Source organism: Notolepis coatsorum (assembly GCF_963971535.1).
Source record: "Notolepis coatsorum genome assembly, chromosome: 12".
Taxonomy (NCBI): domain Eukaryota; kingdom Metazoa; phylum Chordata; class Actinopteri; order Aulopiformes; family Paralepididae; genus Notolepis; species Notolepis coatsorum.
Genome location: NC_140176.1, coordinates 73,322,471 through 73,345,717, shown reverse-complemented (window position 1 = coordinate 73,345,717; position 23,247 = coordinate 73,322,471). Strand labels below are relative to the sequence as shown.

At 43.5% G+C, this 23,247-nt stretch overlaps 1 protein-coding gene across 1 annotated transcript in view; it reads right to left on the bottom strand.

Moving 5' to 3' along the window:
- Positions 1 to 1,389: 1,389 nt before the first annotated feature.
- LOC311237910 (retinal-specific phospholipid-transporting ATPase ABCA4-like) overlaps positions 1,390 to 23,247 on the bottom strand; it is a gene marked incomplete at its 5' end in the record, with an annotated part of 151,299 nt that continues 129,441 nt past the window's right edge. Inside the window, 8 exon segments of the mRNA XM_084325884.1 lie at positions 1,390 to 1,592; positions 2,781 to 3,030; positions 4,242 to 4,334; positions 5,932 to 6,035; positions 6,269 to 6,403; positions 8,366 to 8,507; positions 9,087 to 9,193; positions 20,410 to 20,472. Coding sequence (XP_084182010.1) covers positions 1,473 to 1,592; positions 2,781 to 3,030; positions 4,242 to 4,334; positions 5,932 to 6,035; positions 6,269 to 6,403; positions 8,366 to 8,507; positions 9,087 to 9,193; positions 20,410 to 20,472 — 1,014 coding nt within the window. The 3' untranslated portion in view covers positions 1,390 to 1,472.

Sequence of the window (23,247 nt, the reverse complement as noted above, 5' to 3'; positions counted from 1 at the left end):
ATATAAATGTAATGAATTATTATTATTATTATTATACATTTTCTGCTACATGCCTTTGCGGGTGGAGTGCAGGGGATTCATATTCCCCTCCCCTGTTGACGTCACCCTCTTCCCAAAGCTAGATGCCACAAAAGCAAGGCTTCGAGAAGGAAGATGCTTTGTCTCGCGTCTTGTAAAATAAGCAAAATCTTGTGGTGGAATTTCACTTTAATTCTAAATATTATTGTACAAATTTCCTCTTTAAAAATGGAAATAAGCCAATATAGTTAGTGACATACTTAGATAGCCCTTATGATCAAAAACTATCTAACCTCAGGTTTTAGCTTACCAAATATTTTTGTATGTAAAAGTGTGTAGCATAACACATCTGAAACCATTTTCTCTTTAACAGTCTTTTAGTTTTACTTTATTTGAAATTGTGACACTAAGTTATTAGTGGGCATATGACGCATGTAAATGATGACAATTGTACACATCATGAAGCGCAAAAGATTGAAAAGAACATTAATGGCTTACAAAAAAATCACATGGTAATTCATATATGAATATCATAGCAGCAAAAAAAAAGCATTTTATACAAGCAACACTAACAGACATTTTCTTTATAAAAAAAAAGGGGATGCATCAATAAAGATCTATAACTAGACCTTCTCAATGCTGTCTGCTTACTTTACTTGTAAAAAAAAAAAGGCCAAAAACAAAATGATCTTCCTTGGCATATGAAGCGAATACAGGCGCTATGTTTTTTTTGTACCCAACTGATTTGCATTACATAGTTTCCTAACCATTATCTACACCTGTAGGCCTCAAACAGCGCAATGTCTGCTTAATGTTTGCCTTGCCCATAACATGGTACTGTAAAATTGCTTCATTTCATTGGGTATGTCTTCACAAGGTTAAAGTCATTGGAAACTAACCTTTGATTAATGTGTGTATTGATCTGTTTTGTTGATCCGCCTATATTTGACATTACATCTAGTTCACATCAGAGTGCTTCATGACTTATTTGCATGGTGAATGAATAAAGTACAGGGGTATTCTTCATCAAAAACCCAGTGGTTAATTTCAATGTAACTTCAAGGAAATCGTCCGATTCATATCTCTCAGCTGAGGAATGTAACAAAGTTCCACAACGGATACTATGGCGAGCAGCACCACGCGAAAGCCACACGTTTATTTCATAAAAAATATATATATTCACTTTCCAATGGCTTTTTCTTTAAAGCTTGCGAGGCACACGAGGTGAGCAAGGTTCCTCCTTCAGAACAATGGAACATGCATCAGGCACAATAATGTTCCAGCCGTCCCAAATTCAAACTGTGCTAAGCCTGTGTGCCTGAGGAAGCATCGGTCAAGCGAGCCCTATAGTCTGTCTCTGTCTCTCTCTCTCTCTCTCTCTCTCGTCACGCGACCAAAGTGTGACGCTGTCTTCACACCGACGTCCTTCAGGGGGGGGGGGGGGGAACGTTCATTCATTCCTTCGAACAAATGATGGGTGCGACCTTGACATCTCGCCGGGCCCCAGCCACTCTCGGGTGCAACACGGTCGTGTCGTCCTCCTTGGACTGCTGCTTGGCGAAATTCATGAACACCTGAAGAGGCAACAGAGACACAAGAGAATGCCCATTGGATTCCATTACATCATCATCACATAAATCTTGGTAGGCAAACAACAGGTGATTGCAATCAAATAATAGGTCACTCGTCGTTATACCAACCGTGGCCGATAGAGGCCTGTCACGGAATGCCAATTGGTTGGAAGAAACAACGGTTGCTATGTGTTGATATATGAGAAGTATTGTACAATTTTTTTTGTCTTTTACTAGATTATTACTTTAAAAAAAGTAAATGGAAGATGGTGCATTTTATATAGCGCTTCTATCCAAAGCGCTTTACAATTTTGTTCTTCACATTCACCCATTCACTCACACATTCACACACTGATGGCAGGGGAGGTGCCAGCCTTCTCATCGGGAGCAATTAAGTGTCTTGCTCAAGGACACTTCGACACGCTGCCCGGGAGGAGTGGTAATCTAACCGGGAACATTCTGACTACCAGACGACTGCTCTACCTCCTGAGCCACTGTCACCCCCACTGTCGTGGAATAGTAATACTATACCACTTTAAACAGGTTCTTCCTTTTAGGCCTATCATTTAAAGGCTTCAAATTGAGTACTATTCTGGTTTTTAGCGTACTGTTCAGTAACTTAAAAATAGCCACAGAAAATATAAGTGAAAAAGACTATGATACAGAACATGCAGCTACAGTGTTTCAGCTGCAGTTCATTTAGCAAATAAATGTAGTAGGCCTATACATATTGAAACACCGAATGATTCAGGGACACAAGGCATAGTGGTAAACATTTGTATGTATCCCAAATCATATTTGATAACTCCAAAATGAATGCTACAGGCCTCTGAGTGCTGTTTCTCTGTGTTCAAGAACTGGTACAGTATATTGAGATGTTTGCTAAATAGCAGAAAAGCCCGGGTGACTTTCACATACAGTCTATTTCCCATGTGGGTCAGCGACCGTATCTTTTAGAATCTCTGATTCTACTCCTGTTACCATCAACAACATACATACAGAGATGCACTGCTTGCTGGAAAGGCATAATGCATAATTCAATAAAGTTACCAGTGTGTTTCTACTGAGGTATACTGTATAGACCCCAGTAGACCGGTTTACACGTTGGCACAATAATGCAAAAAGGGGACATTGGACATCCATGTCGAGTTCCCCTCTAACATTGTGGTTTTATCATGATCATTTATTGACCTGGTCTAGAGTGGTCTGGGACACAGAGTAGTCTTCTATGTTGAGCCTGTCCTTGTTGGCCAGGACCTGTTGGAAGATCTTAGCCAAGGAGGAGGAGCAGATCTCATACTGCAGAGTGTTGTAGTGTTTCTCTCTCTGGATGCAGCCGGGGAAGGTGCACTCCAAGAAGGCTTCGGCAGGGTTCAGGTCCGGGGCACAGCCAGGCTTGGCTGCCCTGATCTTCATGGTCACCACATAGCCATCCCCAAACCTGCGAACGGTCCGGCAGAAGACGTGGTTATAGTAGTGTCATATCAGTAGCAGGGGAGGCGAGTATAGTGCTATGGAGAGGTGGATATCCTATATTCTATGCCTGAAGCACAGCATACATAGACCACTACACTTCCGCGTTACATTGAAATCGGGGAGGAGATTGCGGGGGTGCATATGAATGAATGTGGACGAGAGCCGTGATGTAAGTGGTTGCCGATACGGCTGTGGGGGTGCTAGAGACATGATCGAATAGACGTTTATGCGCCTCACTCTCCTGAACACGGCGTGACCCATAACTAATCAGATCAGAACTAAATCGGCAGAGAAAAAGCCCATTTTAAAGCACCTATTCCGCATGGACATGCGCAGAGTGCCCATGGAGTCTGGACGACGCGAGATGACGCTCGAATGAATGTGGACTGTTCTATCAGAGGGGGGAGCTTCGGTGGCCAATGTCCTTTCAGCCGAACAGGATAATGAAAAAATTATCCCACTAAATGGCCAGACGCGTCTTATGGCGACATCTACAATTACCTCATTGAGTCTCCAGGTAGACTAATACTTATATTTAAGTGCAGCGGTCTGTAGCCACTTACATGACCATCGAAGCTCCCCCCTCTGATGGAACAGTCCACATTCATTCGAGCGTCATCTCGCGTCGTCCAGACTCCAATAGGTGCTTTAAAACGGGCTTTTTCTCTGCCGATTTAGTTCTGATCGATTAGTTATGGGTCACGCCGTGTTCAGGAGAGCGAGGCGCATAAACGTCTATTCGATCATGTCTCTAGCACCCCCACAGCCGTATCGGCAACCACTTACATCACGGCTCTCGTCCACATTCATTCATTTGACCCCCCCCGCAATCTCCTCCCTGATTTCAGAATCCCGGAAGTGTTACGGTGGTCGCACCATGTCACATGTGTGTTAACCTTACCAATAAAAGCGCATTGTTAAGGTTACCAATAAAGGTTCATATGAAAAAAGAAAATTATAATAATAATATAAAATAATAATAATAAAAACGTGTATGTATATATATATATATATATATATATATATATATATATATATATATATATATATATATATATATATATATATATATATATATATATATATATATATATATATATATATATATATATATATATATATATATATTCCTCAGCATGCAACACTAGAATGATGGAATAAAGCAAAATTACATACTTGTATTTGAGATGCTGAATGGTACCCAGACACTTGAAGGAGCCATTCACCATGATGGCTAGACGGGTACACAATGCCTCACACTCCTCCATACTGTGAATGGAGAGAGGAATAATGCATATTCACACGAACACATATACAATCTAAGTCTAACCTCAACCTTCACCCCTAGCCCTAGCCCCTAACCTCAACCTTCACCCCTAGCCCTTAACCTCAACCTTCACCGCAACCCTAACCCTAGCGCCAAACCTCAACCTTCACCCCAAACACTAACCCTAGCCCTAACCTCAACCTTCACCTCTAACCCTAAGCCCATAACCTCAAACTTCACCCATAACTCTGACCCTTCCCTCAACTTCAACCTCTATAGTACATGCCTTACCTTAATCTTAACCATTACCCTAACCCAGTGTTTCTCAAAGTGGGGGGAGCGCCCCCCAGGGGGGGCGCAGAGGCATGACAGGGGGGCCTTTTTTTTTTTTTTTTTCTTTTTTATTTATTACAGAAAATTATCACTAAAGTGCTATCATATTTGGATACGTTTGACCATTTCTCAAAATCTGAATCATTATTTAATAAAACACAGAAAAGGATCACCAAGTTACTCTCGATAAAAAACTTTACAGACAACATTGAGACAAAGCTTCCTGACACATCTCCATCCAAACTCTTGGAAGAACTCATTGAAATCTCATCTGATACCACCTGGAGAGCTAGTTTCAGAGTGTGGTGCTGAGTACCAAGTATCTCATGATGCAGCAGTTAAGGTGTTGATACCATTCAGCACCACATATCTGTGTGAAGCTGGCTTTTCATCCATGACAGCTCTGAAAACAAAATATAGGGCCAAGTTGAGCCTTGAGGATGACATGCGTGTTGCCTTGTCAAAGACTGACAGCAATAAAGACTGTTTGCTTATTTCCTATGTTCGCTTTGTAAATTCCCAGTCACTGAGTGAAGATCTGCTGTTTTGCAAATATGTCAAAAACAGAGCGACAGCTGATGAGCTCTTCAAAATTATTGACAGTTACCTGACAGAACATGGACTGAAATGGGAGAACTGTGTGGGCTTTTGCTCTGATGGTGCGCAGGCCATGGCAGGGAAAAGGAGGGGGCTACAGGCGCTCATCAAGGGGGTCTCGCCAAACGCGCAATGGACGTACTGTAAATTCACAGAGAGGCGCCAGCGTCAAGACAGCTTAGCCCTGAGCTGAATGAGGTTTTGACAGAAGTTATAAACGTGGTAAATTTCATCAAAACCCGAGCCCTGAAAGCGCGCCTGTTCTCTGCGCTGTGTGAGGAGATGGGAGCTGACCATTCTGCAGTGCTGTTTCACAGCGAGGCAAGGTGGCTCTCGCGAGGGAAGGTGTTGTCAATTTGAAAGGTCATGATATTGGTGTTATTTCAATAAATTTAAACATGGCCCATTTCATGACTATTTTGTTGGGGCGAGGGGGGGGGGGGGGGTGGGGGGCCCAAGATATTTTGGTCCGCCAAAGGGGGGCCTGACAGAAAAAGTTTGAGAAGCACTGCCCTAACCTAACCCTTACTGGAATCCTTACCCAAAACCTCACTCACTCACTCACTCACTCACTCACTCACTCACTCACTCACTCACTCACTCACTCACTCACTCACTCACTCACTCACTCACTCACTCACTCACTGACTCACTCACTCACAGGCTTACCTATGTGAGGTGAGGACCACGGCTCTTTTGTCCTTGATGACAGTCATGATGGAGTTCCAGAGGAAGCGTCTGGAGTGAGGGTCCATGCCTGTGGTTGGCTCATCCTGGACAGACGCATACAGGCAACCATACATCGACACACAGCAATGTATACATTTAAAATACAGAGGCAATCACCAGTATATGTAGTCCATATCAAGACGAGACCCAGAGTTGTCCTGAGGCATTTGATTTTGACATAAACAATACAGTATGCACACACACACACACATATACACACACACAGATGAGCTGAAAATGACCCTTTATAGAGTGTTCTCGTTAGCGTTGGCCTCACCAGCAGGACCAGAGCAGGACAGCCTATCATGGAGATAGCAGTGGAGAGCTTCCTCTTGTTCCCACCACTGTAGGTCCCGGCACTGTGCCCAGCATACTCAGACAGACCCAGCTTCAGAATGGCCCACTCCGCCACCTGACCACAGGAGGGGAGACATTGGGGAAATTATGTCTTGGGGGTAAATCTGACAAATTATTAGGGATGTCCGATATTATCGGCCGACCAATATTATCGGCCGATATCGGCAGTAAAATGTGATATCGGAAAATATCGGTATCGGTTTAAAAAAAGAAAAAAACAATAACAATATTTGTTATATATATATCCAGTGAAATTATTAGTTACCTGAAATTATTCAGTTTTTTGGGGGGGGGGGAACCCTGCATATATCGGTATTGGTTGATATCGGTTGATATCGGTATCGGAAATTAAGAGTTGGACAATATCGGAATATCGGTATCGGTAAAAAAGCCAATATCGAGCATCCCTACAAATTATAGAACAAGCTACACGTTCTCCATTGTCACAGTGTACTGTGAACTTGAGATTGACTAATTGGTTAATTAATGATTGATTCATTACAAATGTAGTACTTTGCGGTTAGGTGGCCGAGCGGAGATTGCGTTCGTCACCAGCCCCGGAGCTGTGAGCTCGATTCGCCTGTTCGAATCCAGCTCACAGCTCCGGGGTTGTCACCAGCTTGGCTGGCCGTCTGCACTGATACAATTGGCTGTATCAGAGGGTGGGAGAAGCTGGCGGGGTGGGTCCGGGTCGTTGTAAACAGCGACTCCTACAGTTCGGTCGGGGCGCCTGCTAAGCGCGGATTGGACGTGAGGGGGATAGTGTGGTCCTCCCACACGCTACGCCCTCTCAATGAGAATCCGCGCTGCCAGGTGAAAAGAAGCGGTGATTGGCTGGACGTGTGTCGGAGGAAGCACGTGGTAGCCTCCACTCTCCCAGATGATCTGACTGTGGGGGGTAAGTGCGCAGCGATCAGGAAGGGACTGGGAATTGGCATACGACTAACATTGGGATGGGAGAAAATCGGAGGAAAATGGAGGGGGAAAAAGACCAAAAAAAAAAAATAATAATGTAGTACTTTGCGTATCCCTCCCATGCACACGTATATATTCCGGCATTTCACCAGAGGGGTTAGACAGCAGGGGCAGCAGCACCCCTGGAGGAGGTCAGAGTGTGTAGCGCAAGCACTCGTCGACAAGAACAGACTTAATTGGCTGTTGCAGGAATCAAACCTGTGACCTTCTGATTATGGGATGGTCTGTCCGACCAGTAGGACCCCCCGACAAAATGTCACTTTAAAAAATAGAATCTTGAGAGACACTTTAAAAGAAGGAGGTACTGTATAGTTTAGATACATTAAGAGATAACATTGTAAATTGTATATTGCATAGTAGTGTAGTATATAAGAACCAGTTTCTCAGGAACCTAGCATGTCTTTTTTACCATGCATATCTTGTGTCTTGTGTATTTAATTTTTTCTATGCCTATTTTATTATTGTATTTTGCACAATCGATGCGGGCATGACCACCCGCATTTCACTGTATGCCCTGGTATGTACCGTAATTCCTCTAATAGTAACCCCGGCTTGTATTTGTTTCAACTGTACCAGGCTTGTATTAGGAGGAGGCCTGTATAAGAGGGAGGCCTATATTTCAAATTTTTCAAACGGATCATAATGAATAAATCAACATTTTGTGTCAGTTTGAACCCAGTAGAATGTACTGGGTTCATTTATTGAAACCAAGTACTGTATGAAATAGTAAACAGTGCAATTACAGGTGGTCACTGGTCATTTCAATGTTTTCAAAGTGAAATCAAGTAACTAGCTCAGTATGCAGCTCAGTATATTAGTAACCCGGCTTGTATTAGGAGGCCGGCTTATAATTGCTTAGCTCAAGAGCGCACCCGGCCATTAATAGAGACCCGGCTTGTATTTGAGACCCGGTTACTATTAGAGGAATTACGGTATGTGACAAATAAACCTCTTGATTCTTGATTCTTGATTCTGCCCAGCCGTCTTGCTTGCTGCTAGGCCTGTACCACACACACCTATCACCCTACAGATCCCAGCTCACCCTGCTGATCTCTAACTCCGGGACCCCTCGGAGGCGGGCATATAGGTGCAGGTGTTCCCTGCCGGTCAGCAGCTCATCGATGGCATCGAACTGGGGGCAGTAGCCCATGTTCTGGTGAACATCCAAGATGTTGGTGAGAATACTGCGAGGAGAAAAGAAGAAATATAAAACGTGAATAGAACAGTATGCAACACCACAGATACGATACAGAGAAACATGAGTGCAGCTGGACCCGTCGGTGGGTCTGTGGACCCCACAGTAATAGTAATAATAGTAATAATAACAAAAAGAGCTGAGCCACAAAAAAAAGTGCTGAGCCAGTATGCTGAAACTAGATTTTGATTTGATTTGATCTTTATTTATCTCGAACATTTCAACCATAAAACAAACACACACATTTATAATAACAAAAAATAACAAAAAGATAAAAAAATAAAATGTTTTAAAGAAATATATCTTCCTAGACATGGAAGCAATAATCAGCATAGCTCAAGACAATGGTTTTGTTCGAGAAGGGACAGAATGAAGCAAAGCTTATCTGGTCCTGCCCCTTCCTTACAATATCATATTAATATGTAATAACTTAAGTTATCTATAAATATCAAAAAATTATATACCTATCCACTACAGCAAAAGATAAATAAATAATGATAAATTATTCCACCATGCTCCTGCAAAATCCACGTCCATGTTGAATTGATGGTGTCTCATCATGACCCACCTGTGCCCAGTGATGGAGGCCTCTCCTGAGCTCACGATGATGTCTCCCGTCAGCATCTTGAAGGTGGTGGTCTTCCCTGCTCCATTCACCCCCAGGAGACCAAAGCACTGTGGCAGATGGATGAATGAGGGGTTAAAAAAAAATTAAAGAAAATAAGATAAGGGCATCCCAGTGGCTTCAGCATAGCGCTGGGACTGGGAGGTATACTATCACAACGTATTGCATCACTGGTCAGTTGATGGAGCTACAGGGAAACCTGAACTCATGAACGGTTCATGACATCATAGTATTATTGCATCACAGGTCAGCTTATTACAGGGAAACCTAAACTCATGAACGGTTCATGACATCATAGCATATTGCATCACAGGTCAGCTGATTACAGGGAAACCTAAACTCATGAACGGTTCATGACATCATAGCATATTGCATCACAGGTCAGCTGATTACAGGGAAACCTAAACTCATGAACGGTTCATGACATCATAGCATATTGCATTACAGGTCAGCTGATTACAGGGAAACCTGAAAATTTATTTTTTTATTATTATTTTTTTAATCTTCTCTTTCTCCAATGTTTCTGTTTTTCTCCCCGTCCCAATTTAGTTGTTGTGCCAATTCCCCCCCTCCCCTACCTGGTTGTTGTACGCATGTTCTCCTACGAGTCGGTACAAGGGCGTCCCGAAGCCGATCACACGCTTCCTCCGATACGTGCGGCGACAGCCAGTGACGTCTTTTCACTTGGCAGCGAGGACTCTCATTGGTGAAGTGTAACGCGTGGGAGGGCACGCTATCTCCACCAAGTCCTGCCCCCGCTGAGCAAGCGCCGAGACCTGACCTGTAGGCGTCGCTGTCCACAACGCCAGATTCCCACCCACCAACTTCCCACCCCCTAATACTGCCAATTGTATTAGTATGAACGACCAGCCAAGCTGGTAGCAACGCCGAGAGCTGGGCTCGAACCCAGCATCTCCTGCGTTGGTGACGAGCGCAATCTCCACTACGCCACCTGACCGCTCTGAAAACCTGAACATTTATGACGTATCCTCTTCCTCACTGCATGACGTCATTTGAGTCAGATGATCTTCCTCTACACAGCATGTGGTCTCTTAAGTTGTGTACACAGCCACCTAAAGGCTCCAGGTTTACCCAGGTTTACTGTAGATTTACTCCTTTCCACTATGTACTGGGCCCTTGCGGAACTACAGGGACATCTCAACATTCACCAGATTAAACATCCGGACGATCTAACATGGACAGCACACATAGACTCAGTCGTAAAAAAGGCGAAGCAGCGCCTCTACCACCTGAGACAGTTAAGGAAGTTCAGAGTATCTGGGAAGATACTCCAGTCCTTCTACTCCGGAGCTGTAGAGAGCATCTTGACTGGAAACATCACTGCCTGGTATGGAAACAGCACGGCACAGGACAAGAAGGCCCTACAGAGAGTGGTACGCTCAGCCGAGCGTACCACGGGTATTGCACTACCACCCCTGCAGGTCCTATATAACAAGAGGTGCAAATCCAGAGCCTGCAGAATAATGAAAGACCCTCACCACCCCAACAACAGCCTGTTCAAGCTGCTGCGGTCAGGCAAACGCCTGCGAACACCAGCAACTAGGACAGAAAGACTTCGGCTCAGCTTCTTCCCCCAGGCCATCAGAGCCTTGAACACTGAACTCTCCACACACAAGCACACATGAGCACACACACAACACACACACTGTACACGCTCACACACTAGCAGCCACTTTAACATGAGCACACACACACATGCTGCACACGCTCACACTTATGGTCACTTTACAAAAGGAAAGGTCACTTTAAGAATAGTATAGTATAACTTGAGATTGTATACTATAGCATTGTATAGCAGTGTACATAAAGACCCAGTGCCTCATCCGTAGCTAACAGTGTATTGCACTATCACAGGACCTAGCATGTCCTACCATGCTCTGTAAAAACTCATGTATATACCGATATGCCCTACTTTGATTACTTGTATTATTGCACAATGTCGTTCTATTGGATTCTTATTATATTCTTATTATTGTATTATGCACAATCGTTGCGGGCAAGACCCCCTGCATTTCATTGTATACTTGTATGCCGTGACAAATAAAACTCTTGACTTGACTTGACTTGACTTACTGTAGCGGTAATGTGTAATGTGTCCAACCACCACTGGCTGAAGAAGTGGTGTAGTATTCATGGTAGAAAGGAGGTGGAGTTTGCCTTTACGCTAGCACGCTAGTTGTGAGACCACATCAGTCTACTTGTTTTAATCATTGCATAGTATAGTTAGAAATAGCAAGTATAGCATAGGGATATAGAAGTAAAACTTATTGTATAGTAGTGTACATAGGACCCAGTGCCTTTAATTGACCTGTTACCTTATAAGGGGATCCTGCTGTTTTTATCATAAATCGATCAATACAAACCGTATTAGATCCCCACGTGGGGTATCATTGGAAAGCCACACTCATTGGCTACAACCCTGTCCAAATATTTTCGAGATCGCCAAATGATTGACGGAGCTAGAGCCGTGTACTTTGGCGCACGCCTCACATATCGGCATGTAACTCGAGAACCACTGAACGGATGTTGTCGCCTAAAACGGCAATCGACAGGCAACAAATAGGGCTTTAATTCTCTCTCTATATATATATATATTGTATTAAAATAAATGCATACCCGAGCCGCTAGAGGTCGGCAAAGTGACGCATGTGCAATGTGGGCCCTTGGATGTTTTTTTTTTTTGATCAAATTTTTTTATTGACATTCTCACAAAACAAGACAACACATTAACCACAATCACAATACATAGAACTTCACAAGAAAAAAAAAACAAAAACAATAATAATAATGACTAACAATTATACAGACAAGAGAAAAGAAACCAGAGTTCAACCTACTAAATTAATTCCAAGGGGTACTATCTAATAAATGGTCTTTCCCAGTGTTCAGTCCCGCTTCCCGGCCGTGTGACCCCATATTAATAAAACGTACATCTCCAATCCACCACAAGGACCATTTTTTGGGGGAACACGACCTGAAACCAGAGCAATGAACCTTCATGAAAAAACAAAAACCTGTAGGTGTTCCATAGACTCACAGAGACCGTGTAAAAGTGGCCAAACAGTGAAGAACTAGTTAAATAGCTGCCCCCCCATAATATCCCAGCTAAACTCAAGATGACAAGACAAGGGACAAGACAGACAAAAACATTTCCTCCTCCCCCTCCCAAGAGACCGCCGGACTCACCCGCACACGCACCCCAACCCCGCTCAGCCGCACACTGCGGTCTTTACCTTCTCAGCTGCTGCGAACCACAGGTCAATTCCAGCCTGCCCCACCCCAATCACCCGGGCTGTGGATATCTCAAGATAAATCACATCCAATAGAGTTAGGGACCAGTTAATCATTGTAAGCTTCTCAGGCTCCTTCCATCTCATTGCTATTAGCTTCTTCGCTGCTGTGACGCCCGCTAGGACAACCCTTTTCAGTTGTACGGACGCGGGTAGTGTCGTTATATCGTTCAGGAGTAGCGTAACAGCTGTGAATGGGATAGTTAAGCCACACAGATCTGAAAGTTTGTCCGTTATTGACCTCCAGAAGCGGGCCACTGGTGGGCAATCCCAATACATATGCATATAAGTGCCTGTGGCCTTTTGAGAGCACAAAGTGCACCGAGAGTCGGTTATCAGTCCCATAGCAAATAGCTTCCTAGGTGTAAGATAGGTCCTATGAATATAATTAAAATTAATTTGCTGGTGATTGGGGTTGCGGGAAGATAATGCCACATTTGCCCAAACATCATCCCAGTCAAACTCGGGGTCCAACTCCGGGATATCCACACGCCAGATTGTATCCAATGATAAATTTTTATACGTGGATTGAATTAAGAGCGTATAAAAGTCGGAGACAAACCCTCTGGATGTCGTCCTGTCCACTATGAGCCTGAGGAAGGGGTGTGGGTGCAAGGCTTGAGCCCACGGTACGCCATGCGCCCTCAGTGCTGACCTTAGTTGAAGGTAAAGAAAGAAGGACTCGCCGGGAAGATCATAAAATTCTCTTAAGTCCTGAAACGCACGGAGGCCGTTCTTATCATAAATATCCTCCAGAGTATGCACTCCCCTCCTTTGCCATTGAGGAATATTAACCGGCTTGTGTCCAACAAGTAATTGCTGGTTATTAAAAATTGGAGAGTCCAGGTGCCAAGGGCATTTAACCCCACACGACCTCTGTACATTACGCCACGTTTGGATCACGTGAGTTATGATCGGTCCATACCTCAGCCGGCATTTCGCAATAGAGACAGTGGAGTACACTACATCCTGCAATCTTAGCGGAGACACCGCCGCCGCTTCTAAGGAGCGCCACGATACAGCCTCTACAGGGTCTAGCCAGCACATCAGAGGTCTCAGTGAAAAGGACCAGAAATAAAGTTTAAAATCAGGGATTGCGAGGCCCCCATCTTGTTTCCTACGTTGAGTAGTAGCCCTTTTGATTCTCGGGCGTTTGTTATTCCAGACAAACTTAGATACCATCGATTGTACCTTGCGCCAGTGGTCTATTGGAGGGGGCAGGGGGAGCATTGAGCTAATAAAATGTATCCTAGGCAGGATGTTCATTTTGATTATGGAAGCCCGGGCTTGTAAGGAGTTAGGAAGGGACGACCACCTGTCTAGATCCTGGCGTATTTTATCATAAGTACCCGTGAAGTTGTACTTAGTAGTTTGGTTCAGCGTGGGGAATATCTCTATACCCAGGTATTTAAAATGTTCTACTATGGGGATATCAGCTGGTAGTCGTACCGCCTTGGCCAGTTCATTAAGAGGTAGGCAGGCTGATTTGTTCCAGTTAATCTTAAAACCTGACAATTTACCAAAGTCGTCGATTATCCTCAATAATTTTGTGGCCGACCGGGAGGGGTCGTCCATGAAAATCAGCAGGTCATCCGCATAGAGAGCAATTTTGTGTGGAGTATTGTTGACCATTATGGGGACGATGTCCTCCGATTGCCTAATAAATTGGGCCAAAGGTTCGAGGGAAAGCGCGAACAGTCCCGGGCTCAGAGGGCAACCCTGTCTAGAAGATCTGGAGACTGGAAAGAGTGTGGAACAGTTTTTGCCTGTCAGTATCATCGCAGACGGCGAGGCATACAGGACTTTAATCATATGAATAAAACTCTTTCCAAGACCCATGACCTCAAGTACCTTCCACAGGTATGACCACTCAAGTCTGTCAAACGCCTTCATGGCATCCAAAGACAGAACTGTGGATGGAGTTGTATTGTCTTTACTGTTATCGATTACATGCAACAGCCTCCTAAGATTATCTGCAGCCAGACGCCCCGGGATAAAACCAGTTTGATCGCAGTGTACCAATACAGACATAAATCTCTGCAGGCGACGGGCCAGCACCTTGGCAAACACCTTTAAATCGGCACCGAGAAGACTCAAGGGTCTATAGCTACCACAATCATTGGGATCTTTGTCCTTTTTGAGAAGTAAAGAAATCAACGCCATATTGACATCTCTTGAGAACTCCCCTTGTTCGATAGCGTAATTGATCATATCGAGCATCAATGGACCCAGTTGGTCCCAGAAAGCTAAATACACTTCGGGTGGAATACCATCCCAGCCTGGCGCCTTACCCCTCTGCATTTCAACAATAGTCTCCCTCAATTCTCCGAGAGTAATCGGTCTCCCCAGTTCCTTGGCCTCTTCCTCAGAAATGTGGGGTATCTCAAGCCCGCCAATGAACGATTCAAATCTAGAGTCATCCAGATTACCCTCTGAGCTATATAACTGTGAGTAAAACTCTTTAAAAGTGTCATTGATCTTTTTCGAATCAGTAGTGACTGCACCCTGGCTCGTCTTAATCGAGGGGATATCTGAGAAATGATCATTTGAGCGTATTTTCATTGCCAATAGATGGCTAGGTCTGGAGCCGTGAAAATAGTAATTTTGTCTTGTCCTATGTATCAAAAACTCAGACTGTTGTTTAAGTATGGAGTTTATTTCTTTTTTGACTATCTTACGTTGTGTGTTTAGTCGTTCATTATAGTCAGTTTGCAAGGATGCGTATAGGTCCGCATATAATGATTCCAGTCCTTCTAGCTTTTTTGACCGGGATTTTCGCAAATTGGAGGCAAATAGTGTAACATGACCCCTGATGAATCCTTTCAATGCGTTCCATAGGACCCTAGGGTCTTCTACTGTGCCAACGTTGATCTGCAAAAATTCAGCTAGTTTACTCCTGAACTCAGAACAGAAGTCATCGTTCTTTAGCAAGGTCGAATTAAAACGCCATCTGGGAGCTCTTGCGGAGAGCCTGCCAAAGGTTGCCGTAAGGAAAATCCCCTTGTGGTCTGAGAGAGCCAAGGGAACCAATGAGACATCGAAACTATCAAACATATTAGGGGACGCGAATGCATAGTCAATTCGAGAGAAGCTTTTGTGTCTGGCTGACAGGTGAGAGTAATCTCTGAGGGTGGGGTTGCATAAGCGCCAGAGGTCTGTGAGCCCCGTGTCTTTGGCCCACATCCTGAGGGCCTTAGAGGCCCGTTTCTGGTCGCTCGTTTCAGAGGGCCCGGACCTATCCATCTCCGCATCCCAGCACGCATTAAAATCGCCACCCACAATGAGAGCGTATCCATTAAGTTCCAACATATTCTTCGTGATTGTATTATAGAACGCTGAATCAAATGTGTTAGGAGCATACAATGCTATTATAGCCATTTTCCTATGCAAGAATTCAACTTTTGCTATAGTAATCCTTCCCTCCGTGTCCGACCATACATCCAAGATTTTGATATCAAGGTTACGTCTTGTAACTATGACTACTCCTTTCGTCTTATCATCGGCTGAGGATGAGGAGATAACGTGATATTGCCGATTTGCCAGTCTTGACACGTCACCTACCATTAAATGCGTCTCACTAAGGAGAGCAAGGTCAATATTTCTCCTCTTCAATAGCCAAAGGACACTGGCACGCTTGTGTGGGGCGTTAAGCCCTCCTGCGTTCCAAATTAAAATATTCAATTTAGCCATGGTCGAGCTTGTATAAGTGCGTAGAGAACATACCCGTGCAGCCAGGCTGAGTACAGAGGTGCCGATCCCGGCGGGCCCGGACGGTCAATCCCAGGAGTTCAGAGGAGGAACACTTACACATATATAAGACAACAGTACATAGAACACATAAAAATACCACCCCAGCTACAGCCCCCCCTCCTTCTACTCTAAACCCTAACCCACCCGTCCTACTATAAGTTCCTCTATACCCACTCTCCAATCCCCACCCTATGCCCCATCCACTGAGGATGGTCATCTTCCTATCACTTCCCACTAGAGACATGGATCAATAAGACGCTTCCCACTCCCACCCCCCTCTAGATAAACCCCTGAGTAAACCCCCACTAGTCCAATAAACACAAATAATAATAAAATAAAATTCAATAAAGATATCGGTCGAAAACCACCTGAGCCCTGGCCCCAACATGAGACAACCATAATGGTAAAAATAGCCATTATTAAATAATAACTCCGCATCAACCTGCGGCCCTCTATTTCCGAATCTGCGCTTCAACATCACATTGTTATAGCCCAAAAAGGTATAGGAAAATTCAATACAAAATTAAATTAAAGCATCCCAGCCGATAGTCTAAGGCAGGTTCGGGTCACAGGTTAATTGTGCAAAATTGTGTGAACAGTGTCAATTAAACAATGACAAAAAAAAAAAAAGGGAGGAAGGGGAAAAAAAAGGGTTATGGTCAAAGTGCACCCCTTTAGCCGTCCCTCTGATCAGGCACAACGGCTGAAATGACCTAACCTATGTAAGAATAGAATTAAACACAATCATTCATTAATCAATCCGGGGATGGTAATAGGCAACACCTGACACCACCTGTCATCATACATTGTTTCAATAAAGATATCGGTCGGAGCAGTTAGTCCAAGGTAGGATCGAATCACAGTTAAATTGCTCATTCAAATGCCCTTAAAACAGCGACACTAATTATTATACAATTACTCAGCATCAACCCTGTAACCAACTACCTTGGAGTCTGCATATTAATGTCGCAACGTTATAGCATAAGTGGATCACGGAAAATTCAAAACACATTTAAGACAGATTAGCAGTTAGTCCAAGGTAGGATCGGATCACAGTTAAACTGCTCATTCAAATGCCATTAAAACAGCGACAATAATTATTATATAATTACTCAGCATCAACCTGTAACCATCTACCTTGGAGTCTGCATATTAATGTATCAACGTTATAGCATAAGTGCCTCATGGAAAATTCAAAACAAAATTAAGGCGAGTCAGCAGTTAGTCCAAGGTAGAACCGGATCACATTCAAATAGCGCATATAGATGACATAAAAACAGCGACAATAGGAAAGAAAAAAGAAAGGAAGAGAGGGTAATGGCTAGAGTGCAAGCCATATAACCATATAGCCATGAAGTGCAAGCCATACCCGACCCAACCTGTTATCAAATATTGTATATGCATATTCAACCGACCTTGGCATCTACTTTGGATCACCAAAGCTCAAAACAACCTGGATATAAAAATAAAAAGCATACCAGAAGTTAGTTAGGGACTCGGTCACTCTTGAACTGTGCAAACCAATGTCCCTTTGAACAGCAACAGCAACCAAAATACGTAACCATTAACGAATGTCTCAGCGCAGACCATAGTCGAAGCCCGCTGGCTAGCCCGAGGCTAGCGCGTAAGCTAGTGACGAATCCGGATAGCACGTTAGCCTACTATGTACATTGTTCAGCTAGCTCGTTAGCTTCCAAAGAGGCGATACACAAGTACGACCATGAGGTCAGCTTTAGCAAGTAACAGAAGTCATTGGGAAGCCCCGCTAGTTGGATGGGCAGAGGACAGTTAGCATGTCTGGGCATGACAGCAAGTGTTTGTGAATAGTCGACCTAATCAATGTATATAGGCCCAAACCGCCAAGTCACTCACCCTCCATAGATATCAAGCAACAGACTCGGGTGTCTCCGCGAGATATTCCTTCGCTTTAGCCAACGACCAAAACAAACGCTGACCACCGACCTTCTCCAACACAGATAGTTTCGCGGGAGCGAATAACGTGGGCCTCAGGCCTAGTTTCCATAGCTTAGTCAGGACCACCTTGTACTCGGCTCTCTGAGCTTGAACCTCCGGTGTAAAGTCCTCGAAAATGGCCACTTTGTGATCGCCAAGCCTCAGAGTACCCCTTCTGGTACGAGCCGACCGCATGATGATTTCTCTCTGTTGGAGTCTGTTCAGCTTGACTATGATGGGCCTCGGTTCTTTGTTCACGCCGGGAGAAAACCTGCCCGCTCTGTAGGCCGACTCACAGATAGGAGGCGAGGGGAGGACGTCCGTCCCTAGTATCTTCTGCAGCAGTTCGGGCATGGTCTCAGAGAGACGGCCTTCACCGCTGGTCTCCGGTACTCCAACAATCCTGACGTTGTGGCGTCTATCCCGGGACTGCATCTCCTCCATCGCCGACTGTAGTTTGTTGACTTCAGTCTGCCTAGCCAGCAGGGCGGATTCAAGACCCGCCATCTTCTCACACTGTGATGATACCTCCGTCGTTAGCATGGCTAGTTCGTTAGCATTAGCCGATGAGGCAGCGTGAATCGTCTCCATCTTGTCTGTCAGCGGGACTACCGCCAGCCGTATTTCTTCTGATATCTCACGACGGAGGCTGATACAGAAATCCGCCAACACTTTCTTCTGTGCTTCAGCGATGCGTGCCTCAGAGTCTGCGTGTACTTTCTTCTGTGCTTCAGCGATGCGTGTCTCAGAGTCCGCGTGTAGCTTGGTCATGACCAAGAGCACAGCTTCGCTTAACTCCCCGACAGCGGGAGACGGTGCGGCCATGCTCGGCGGTGTCGGTGTCGTGCCTAATTCTTTCATGGCTCTGGTTTCCACCCCCGCCATCGTAGAAAGTCGAAAAAAGTTGATGAATGTATACTAAACACGACGACCTAGCAAACAGATAAAAAACAAATAAAAATAAAATAAAGACTAATGGGGAGAAACGTATATTCAGCACGGTAGAAGGGAGCTCATGTGAAAACACGTCTACTCCATGATCGCTCAGCTCCGCCCCCCCTGGGCCCTTGGATGTTAAGAGATCTTTTTCAAATGTAGCCAAGAGTAAAGACCTTAACCCTATCAAAACAGGAGTCAAAGTGTATATTTTAATTTTTACCGAAGTTTTTAAGATTTACCAAAAATACGAATTTATCGGAAACATTTATCTAATTATATCTCTTTTATCGTAAAACCACAAGGAAATTACTAAATCCTTTAACACTGCCATTGGAAAGGGGAGCTTTTTCCCTATCCATAGATGTATGATTTGGCCATAATAAGGTCATGGTCAAGTTCAAGGTCAAATATGAATTTATAATTAAAATGGATTATAATTTATTACTGTATCTACAAATCCTTCTGTTTAATCATCTTCCCTTTATTCATTTGCTTCGATTTTTTGTACACTTGATCTCAAGAAGGTGCTGAATGATCAAAAGAACCTCAATGTTTTCATGGTGTTTTTCACCGGCAAAGATGCAAAAAGGAAAAAGATAATTTATATTCTCCTTTGTTTCATCATGATTTACTCAAGCCTAGTAACAGACACAATATTTCTGACACTGGGTATACATACCCCCAGGTCCCTAGATGTTCCTAGATACCAATAACATGCAAATTGGCCTTGTAGAAGTGAAGCAATCTTCCATTTACTTGTGCATGTACCTTTAGGCGGAATTTCTGAAAATAGGGCTACAGCTTAACAGGTTAAGTCATAGCTCAACATTGTATTGCAATTATCTCAGGATTTATTAACATGTCTAGTTTATCATGTCTATTCTACTTGTTTTATTTACTATTACTATTATTTACTATTGTATTCTTGCACAATCGTAGCGGGCATGGCCAACCGCATTTCACTGTATGCCCTGGTATGTACAGTATGTGATAAATAAACCTCTTGAATCTTGTGTAGGTAGGAACTACCCCCCCTTAGGTATCTCTCTCTCTCTCTCTCTCTCTCTCTCTCTCTCTCTCTCTCTCTCTCTCTCTCTCTCTCTCTCTCTATCTCTCTCTCTCTCTCTCTCTCTCTCTCTCTCTCTCTCTGCTCTGTAACTCTCCATTATCTGCTTTCAAATAAAAATTAGAACCAGAAAATCCATAAAAGTAATCGTAAAAAACAACAACAACAACAACAACAACAACAAGCAACTATATGGCTGTGGTAGAGAGGGATGTACTGTACAAGAGTGATTGTCTACTAAACAAACCTCTCCCGGTGACACGCCCACACATATCCTATCCACCGCCGGATTGGTCCCGCCGGTGTAAGTCTGAGAAGAGGAGGAGGGGAGGATGAACATGGTGGAACCCGCTCAATTTATTATGCATGTGGACAGACCTCTCTGATCAATATAAATGTATTAACAAGACACATTAATCAAATACAATTAGAGAGATTAATAAGCCTGGCTGAGAGGAACCCCCTTACCCAGGGGGAATCTAGTAACCCAAGGGATGGGGGCTGGGGGGAGAGCGTGGTCTTACTCAGGCAAAGGAATTTTTATTTTTTTTAACAAATGTTTTTTTTCTTTTATTTTTGACATGACATACAAACATTTACAGTAGAAATCCACTATAAATCACAGGGCTATTATCGACATAATACTAACAATAATGACAGCCCGGTTTTTAAAATTAAAATAGATGTAGATTAAAGATTAAAGATATACACAGATTAATTACAATACAATACAACACATAAATGCTCTTGCTCGTTCTCCCCCCCCCCTCACTGGACCCCCCTTTAATACATCCATTATTCCGTTTGATACCAAGGATTAAAACAGGGGCGGATTTAGGATTGTAGGAGATCCCGGGCTTAGCCCAGATAGGTGCCCGTGTTTTTTTTTATTTTTATTTTTTTTTTAATATCTTTAAATTTTTTTGGCAGGCAAGGGGTGGTTTGGAGGGGATCAGGCACGACCCCCTCCACGGCACATTTTTTTTTAATTTAATGAACCTGTACATGCAATTTCCTGCAATATAGAGCCTTCAATCTTGACCAATAAAGCTGCTCTTTTCACTATAAAACTCAGTTAACCATAACGTAGTTATGGTTAGATTTATATATTGGGGGGGGGTATATCATATTTTTCATATGATCAAAAAGTGGTGGAGCAAGAGCATACCTTTGCTCCCCCAAGTTCAATAGTGGGAGAGCAGAGATGCTCCGAATGCTCTTATGGCCAGGCGTCTATGATTCACTGATACAAAGTAAAATAGTGCAGTGCAATAAAATAGTTAGTAAAATAGAATAAAATAATGCAATAGTGCATTGCAATAAAATAGTAATAATAATAAATAATAAAATAATATTTTTTCGGGAGGCCGGTAAGGAGTGCATTACAGTAGTCGAGTTGGCTTGAGATAAAGGCATGGATCTGGTTTTCAGCGTCCTTTTGATTTATAAATGGCCGTACTTTAGCTATGTTTCTAAGGTGGAAGAATTAAGTTTTTGTCAACTTGTTGATTGTGATTTAAAGCTTAGGTCTGAGTCTACCATAACACCAAGACTTAACTCACTCAAATACAGTTAGCAGCTGGATAGACCACAGATGGAAATTAGCTTCTGCTAAATCTGGTGCAAACATATTTTCATGTAACAATGATGAATTGTCAAAAACAAAAAACAAAAAAAAAAGAAAATCATCATCAAATTTTTTTTTACATAGATTCAGGGCTTTTCAGAAAACATTCGGGGCTTGAGCCCAAGTAGCCACCCCCTAGCCCCGCCCCTGGATTAAAAGTTCATATAATGCTTTATCCTCTCCACCACTTCTAACCAGATTGCTATGCTGGCTTCATTAACACCTAGAATTCGTGCGGTAGATATCTCTAGGTAAATCACATCAAGATAGGTAAGAATCCATACCCTCCGGCACATTTTATCAGGTTGAATCCAGCGTGATGCTATTAGCTTTTTGGCAGCCGTAAGACCGGACAAGATTATCCTTTTTACAAATACAGAGTGTGATAACTGAGAGACATCATTCAGCAACAATACAGAAGGCATTACAGGTATTGTCAAAAACTAAAATCCTGATAATAATAATAATAATAATAATAATGGCTTGGATTTATATAGCGCTCTTCATGACACCCAGAGCGCTTCACAGAGTCCATTATTCGTTCATACACAGTCATACCGGTGGTGGTAAGCTACAATTGCAGCCAGAGCTGCCCTGAGGCAGACTCACGGAAGCGTGGCGAATAATCATCGCCTACGGCCCCTCCGACCACCACCAACATTCATTCACATGCATACACATTCATACGAGGCAAGTAGGTTAAGTGTCTTGCCCAAGGACACAACGGCAATGGGATGGACATGGGCTTGAGCGGGATTCGAACCACCAACCCTTCGATCATTGGACAACCCGCTCTACCCCTGAGCCAAAGCCGCCCCACGATAATAGTGTGGTTATTTCTTCCCAAAATATCTTAACAGGCGGGCATTCCCATACATATGCATAAATGTACCACTATCACCGTTTGTACATAAGGAACATCGAGAGTCTTGTTTAAGCCCCATGCGGTTCAGTCGAATAGGAGTTAGGTAAGTCCTATGAATAAAATTAAGATTAATCTGTTGATGATCCGGGTTACGTGACGATAGCCGAACGTTTGCCCAGACTTCAGCCCAATCAAAATCTACTTCCAAGTCTGGTATATCCCTCCTCCAAACTGAGTCTAGGGGAAGGACTTCATACGAAGATGTAAGTAAGTGACGGTAAATGTCAGAGACAAAACCTCTCGATGTCTCCCTTTCATAAAAGAATTTGTGATATCTGTGGTGCTCAAGTGGTACCTTTAATGGGACTCCATGAGCCTTCAAACATGCTAATAACTGTCTGTAGAAATAATATGTGGAACTGGTGAGGTTAAATTAGTTATGTATATCTTGATAGCTACAGAAACCCCGTTCGTTGAAGATATCTCCCAATGTATGTATGCCATTCTTTTCTCATTTGGGAAATCTGATTTGGTTTGGATTGATCTGGTTGTTGTGCAATAAGGAGTGTATTGTTAGTAAATATGGGAGAGTG